Source organism: Gekko japonicus, unplaced genomic scaffold (assembly GCF_001447785.1).
Source record: "Gekko japonicus isolate JY-2015 unplaced genomic scaffold, Gekko_japonicus_V1.1 scaffold1165, whole genome shotgun sequence".
NCBI classification, from domain to species: domain Eukaryota; kingdom Metazoa; phylum Chordata; class Lepidosauria; order Squamata; family Gekkonidae; genus Gekko; species Gekko japonicus.
This window is the reverse complement of record NW_015170311.1, coordinates 21,873-28,622: the sequence shown is the minus strand read 5'-3', so window position 1 is coordinate 28,622 and position 6,750 is coordinate 21,873. Positions and strand designations below refer to the sequence as shown.

At 41.7% G+C, this 6,750-nt stretch overlaps 1 protein-coding gene across 1 annotated transcript in view; it reads right to left on the bottom strand.

Moving 5' to 3' along the window:
* The window catches only part of LOC107116122 (dynein heavy chain 11, axonemal-like), a gene marked incomplete at its 5' end in the record, with an annotated part of 122,608 nt that overhangs the window by 94,646 nt on the left and 21,212 nt on the right, over positions 1 to 6,750 (bottom strand). Inside the window, one exon of the mRNA XM_015417993.1 lies at positions 1,743 to 1,877. Within this exon, the coding sequence (XP_015273479.1) occupies positions 1,743 to 1,877 (135 nt within the window). The remainder of the gene's footprint in view (positions 1 to 1,742; positions 1,878 to 6,750) is intronic.

The window sequence follows — 6,750 nt, the reverse complement described above, 5'->3', positions numbered from 1 at the left end:
ATCACTGTCTCTTTCTCCCCCTAACACAGCTCCTTTCAACTCCCCCTCCACATCGCCATTCTCAGCAGCTCACCTAGTGCAAGTCCAGGTGGGCCGGCCATATTGCTGCTCTGTATACTTTTTAATATCACACAAAAATACCATTCATTCTTAGATGATAGTAACACTCCAGCTTGTGCAATAAGCCTGAGCAGAATCTAAGCAGGAAAGGGCCTCACATCATTACTGGTTGGCCTTCACTGACAGCAGTTGAAGCAGCAAGCTGTTAGAATGTGCATGTGTTTTTACCACACTCTTCTTCAAGAGGTTTGGAGCAGTGTTTATCATTTTATTCTCCACTATTTTATCCTCACAGCTACCCTGTTAGGTAGAACAGTTAGATTCAAGTCCAATAGCAATAGGAGACCAAAAGGATTTGGGGGGTTTAAGCTTTTGAGAGTTAAGCTCCCTTTGTCAAACTTTGATTCTCGAAAGCTTATACCTGAAAATCTTTTTGGTCTCAGGTGCTACCAGACTTGAATCTAACTGTTCTACTGCAGATCAATATAACTACCCTCTGAAACTAACTGTTAGGTAAGGTTAGACTGAGAGAGGATGACCATCCTGAGATCACTCAGTGAATTTCATGGAGAGCAGAGATTTGAACTTGGGTCTCCCTAAAAATATGGAGCGAAGTACACGGTATGAAGTTTTGGGGCAATGTGTAGGTCCACTACAGGAACTTTCAATCAGCTGTGAATCATGAATTCTACCCTGCTTGGAACTCAATGACACAGCACGTGGAAGCCTGATTTAGACTGGGATCACAGTACGAAAGGAGAGGTTTTTCCCCACCATTTTCTAACCTGAAATTGCTCCAAGAGCTGCTGTTTTCCTCATTGGGGGTTCCTCTAAGTGTATTAACAGGACAAATATAGGTGTACATAAAGTAGGATCCTTCATGATCAATTTACACTTGCACCATATATTAAATGTGTATTAACATATAACATTAATGGTTGCCTTAGTTTTTTTGATGTTGAGCTTCAACACATAACATTAATGGTTGTATTTCTAAAAAGAGGCGTCAACACCCACACCTTTCTAGAGTTTGTACCCTTTGATCCTAGAAATCCTGATTTTTAATACCAAGTGAATAGAAGAAAGGGCTGATAATTTGCAGTTATTTAGTAGTGAGACAGATTCTACTCAATGCCATTCTGTTTCTATATGGTCCAGTGCTTGTCCCTGGGATTGAAAATAGATTCCAACACTGCTAAACTCTAGCTCTCATTAAACCCTTCATATGTGTGTGTGTGTGTGCGTGTGTAAACACATGCACACAATAAATCTACTCATTCAGGTTATGGTGGGCAGAGAGGAACACAGAGCTGCATACAGGAAGTGCTTACAGTTTTATGTTGTCTCCTCCCTTGTAGATGATTTTTTAAAACCAGCTTCATTTCCATTACTTTTACAAGAATATTTCATTTTCCTAGTACTCCTTTTTCCCCTTTTTTATGGTCAAGTCATAGTTGACTTATGGGGACCCCGTAGAATTTTCCAGGCAAGAGACATTCAGAGGTGGTTTGCCATTGCCTGCCTCCTCATCATGACACTGGTATCCCCTGGTGGTCTGCCATCCAAAGGCTTACCAGGGCTGACCCTGCTTAGCTTCCAAGATCTGAGGAGTCTGGGCTAGTCTGGGCTATCCAAGTCAGGGCAGCACTCTTATAGATGGTATGAATGAAAAGCCAACTTACCTCAAGTCCTTTAACGAGCCTATTAGCTAACTCAATAGTCTTGTTGGTTCGGCTGACATCTTCTTGACATCTAACTTTCTCCGCTGTTGCTTTTTCAAATGATGCTGTGAGTTTCCGCAGATTGAGATCCAGTTCCTGTTAAAAGGAAGTTTCAGGTTTTTTATCATACCTTTGGCAATTATCATTCCATACTTTCATAACAACTAGCACCAGGAGACCTACCACTACAGTAAGACAGTCATCATAAAGCCTCCTGTAATAGTTACCACACTTCACTATACCTTTGCTTTTGTCCCACCTGCTTGCTCTGCCCATCATCACCAATGAATCTTCTGACTCTTAAAATCTACAAAACTGAGCCAAAGGAATCTTTGTCGAAATGAAGGAACATACAGCTAGTTGCTTACAAGATTTCTACAATTATTTTTTTTTAAACCTTGTGATTAAGTAGTTCAACATGCCACTCTTCACTGTGGCAAATACTTTTACACTTTGTGGAGAATATGGTTAATAAATATGTCAAACAAACAATATTTTTAAATATTTCAAGCTTAGATTTCTGAAGGATCTGTGTGGGTTTTTCTCAGCACCTTCTGCTCAATCCAAAGAAAAGCCATGTAACACCTTTTACTAAGACCAACCAAAAACATGCAACTCACTGTGCAAGCATTCACAGGTACAACCCTTACCTCTTGAATGTACACAACATAGTCTGCAAAGATTACTGTTGCCATGTGAGCCAATAAACTGTGATCAGCTATTTCATTTGCATGAAGCCTATGACAGAACCTCTGATGTCACAGTGGGTTTTTGTTATTTATGCTCCTGATGGTCACAGCAACTACACTCCCAGCCACACACAATGCCCAGTCTTGTTGAGGAAAAGGTGTACAGGTGGGTGTCAGTATAAGTGGTAGGAGGGGTCATGCGCAGTCTGAGGAAGGATGCACAGGCAGGTACAGGGTACATGGGTGGGGGCAGGAAAGGAATATGAGCAAGAAACCTGGTGGTTGGCAGAGGCAGGGAAGGGAGCCACTGAGCATTCTCTACCGAGGGCCTCTCAAAACCTGGAACCAGCCCTGCTGCTATTGTCTCAGTTGCTGACATTTCAGTCTGTCATGCTAAAGGTCTTTAGCCCAGGCAGTTTGCTGCTTTGGGGCAACAGAATCAATGACTCTTGAATCTACGTTCTAAGGCCCATTAGCAAGTAATATTAAATTTCAACAAAATATTTATATATCATACCACAGATGCTCTAAAAACACCTTACTAGTGCAGATCAGGGGAACAGTCACAGACTCCTTTGTTGGAAAGGGACAGATTTCTTTAGACACTTATGACAGAATCCATGTGCACACATATATATTGCAATGCTTTTGTCAGTAACAAAAAATCTGCAGAGCTACTGGTCCCTGGTAATAGTCTGTATGCCACAACCTCTAGTGCTATTATATATTATTTTATAAATTCAAATATCTACTGATCCCAGAGCCCCTCATAAACGTTTTAGATATGGATAAGGGGCTACCACAAGCTAGTTCAGGAAACCACAGAAAAATATAAATGAGAACATTATACAATGGGAGAGGAGTGCAACAGCTGGAATGCCTGGTTAACCAGATATGCAAGTGTGACTGGGAGTCTACTGGGTAATGAGGTAGCTGATCCAATTTTGTTTATGGAGGCATTTATGGTAATGATTTTAAGGATGACCCATTCTGCATGGCAAAATGCCACAGGTTCCTCAGAGAGTTTTAAATGGAGACTCGAGCAATGTGGAAAATTAACTGTGATCCTATCATGTTTAATGGACTATGAACAAGTCTTGAATGTGTGAGTAGTAAGAAGGCTAATAAAGAACCATCTTTTTATACCTGAATGAAGAATACACCTATGCCAAAAATTGCATACAGGACCAGCAAGCATCTTTCTAGAAAAATGAGAGTCCTAAAAAGACATATTTTTGAATAACAATTATCCAAGTTCTGAGGGCTGCTCCTGTTCTAGGGAAGCAAAGAACTAATTTATTTCTCCATCCTTCCTAGGCATTTCTGATTGTTTGGTTGTTTCTTGACTTGCAAAAACTTGTGACCTATCAAGCCCATAACACCCCAGCTGTGTAAAGTGTCCCATCAGAGGGTTTATAAATGTCCTGTTTTACAACCTGCCTGCCTATGACTGCAGGGATGGGTAGAAAGGCCATCAACCAGACAGGTCCAGGACTGGTGTGTACTACATTAACTTTGCAGGTCACAAGTTGTGCAGTTCTGCACCAACTTTAGATGATCCAGTATAGGGCTGCTTGATGAAGGGCTTGCTATATTTAACAGATATCTTGCTGTTTCGGTAATTGGGTATTCCAGAGTACAGTACAAGATGACAGTTAAGCCATTTGGCCAACAAAAATACTAAGCTGGTGTCTGGCTGGTGTACCGTCCGCCTAACGCACCGGCCAGTAGTCTGCTGTCCCTACTGGAGACCGTAGCAGGCTGGGCGCTGGAGCACCCTAGGCTTTTAGTCTTGGGTGACTTCAATGTCCATGCCGATGACGCGACCTCTAGTCGGGCTACAGACCTAGTGGCGTCCATGGCGTCGCATGCTCAATTTAATCTTCACGGCGGGAATTACAGTGGACCGGATTACTGCTAAAGCGGTACCATGGTTGAACCACTATGCCCTGAAGGCTCGTGCAAATGTCCCGGTTTAGGCAGCGAGCGGATTTTAGCTCGCCCACGGAGCCTAACCCTCTCCTGAAAAAGCCAACTCTGGACCCGACTGAATTGGCCCGCTATCGGCCGGTGTCCAATTTGCCCTATTTGGACAAACTGATTGAGAGGGCGGTGGCAACGCAGTTACAGGGATTTCTAGATGACGCTTCCATCTTTGATCCATTCTAGTCTGGCTTTCGCCCGGGGTATGGGACGGAGACAGTGCTGGTTGCCCTTACTTTTTTAAAAAAAAATTATTTATTTTTAAATAATATTTTTATTTGAGTTTATAATATCAGCCTGTCTCATACATACTAATAAAGTCAACAACATGATTACACAAAAATCCTATTACAACATTCAATTTCACCTCAGCACAGAGTATTACACAGCTCTAGTTTCATTTATAAGCAGCTTCCAAACTTATCTTCATTTTAAGTCTCTCATCTGCATTGGGTAAAACCTAATACAACTTCCTTTAGATATTACTAACTGATTCCTCATGAGTCTATTACATAACTTCTGATACTCATATAGTATTACTACCTTCCAGTAATCTGCTGGCTCTTTGTTTAATGAGTACAGGGTTTTAAATTTCACATATTTTAAAACTTCATTTTCTTTTGATACACCTATCTTTATGCCACCATATATAGTCTACAAACACCATATTCAATCTACTACCTGGTTACCCCTCACAATGTAATCCATTTAACTTTCTCCTTATCTCTCTAATTTTACTCCACAATATTAAACATTTACCTTAACCTTACACAACACAAATTCTTCTAATTATTTTTGGAACTTATTTCATTAATATTCCATTTCATTATTTTTCCTTTTAGTTAAGCTTTAATCATTTTTGCAAACATGATTCCTATTTTATGATCACTTAAATCCTACATTGAATCCCTTCCTACACTATGTCCACCCCCATACCACTGTAGCAAGTAAATACATTCGTGAGTAAACAAATTACAGGTCCATTTCATCCTATATCCATGGAAAACCAAACTGTCTAACTTTTATACAATTTACCTAATTATTTTTGGAACTTATTTCATTAAAATTTCATTTCATTATTTTCCCTTTTAGTTAAGCTTTAATCATTTTTGCAAACATGATCCCTATTTTATGATCACTTAAATCCTACATTAAATCCCTTAAATATTTACCTTAACCATACATAGCACAAATTTTTCTGATTATTTTAAGCACTCATTTCATTAGTAACCATTTCATTATTTTCCCTTTTAATTAATCTTTAGTCATTCTAACAAACATGATTTCTATTTTATGATCACTTAAATCCTACACTATGTCCACCCCCATACCACTGTAACAAGTAAATACATTCATGAGTAAATAAATTACAGGTCACTTTCCCATTTCATCCTATATCCAGAGAAAACCAAACTATCTAACTTTTATACAACTTATTCTTCCATCTAATCATTTGTAGTCTTCTTTTCTGCCTCAGCATATCCACGTGTCTTCTTCCTTTATTCATTCCTTGTCTTTCTATTCTCCCCTTTTTGGTTTTCAACCAGTCTCTTTCTCCTGTTTTGGTGGTCCCTCCAAAACGGACATTTTCTCTCGGGGTTTTCATTTAATATTCCAGCAAAGTTCACTCACTCATTAGATTTTCTCCGTTGCTGTGGTTTTTCCTTTTCTATCTTCTTTCCGTGCAAAGTTAAAAACAACGGCTGGTCGCGTTTGGTGGAACATGGCTGGCGGCCATGTTCCTCCTTCTAGTTGCCACGGCGTTGGGGCTGTAACTGGGCACCCCCCGCCTTGCCGAAAGCGGGGGGGCAGAAAGAAACGCCCGCCTGCTCCAGCTCCCACCACCGGGGTGCTGGACGAGCCCCCCTGCCAAGCAGGGGGCTGGAACAAGGCAAAAGAGGCTCGGGCGGGGACGGACCTCACCACGCGCCCACCCGCCTGTCAACGCGCCGTACCGGAAGAGCAGTGCTGGTTGCCCTTACTGACGACCTCCGTAGACATCTGGATCGAGGCGGTGTGGCAGCGCTGTTGTTGTTAGATTTGTCGGCCGCATTTGATACGGTCGACCACCAGCTGCTGGCCCACCGCCGTGCCGACGTGGGGATTCAGGGGCTCGCCCTTCAATGGCTTGTCTCTTTTCTCCAAGGTCGGGGACAGAGGGTTGGGCTAGGGGAGCAGCAGTCCCGGAGGCACCTGCTTGAATGTGGAGTGCTATTTAACATATACATGCGCCCCCTCGCCCAGATTGTCCAGAGGTATGGGCTTGGGTGTCATCAATATGTCGATGACACCCGATT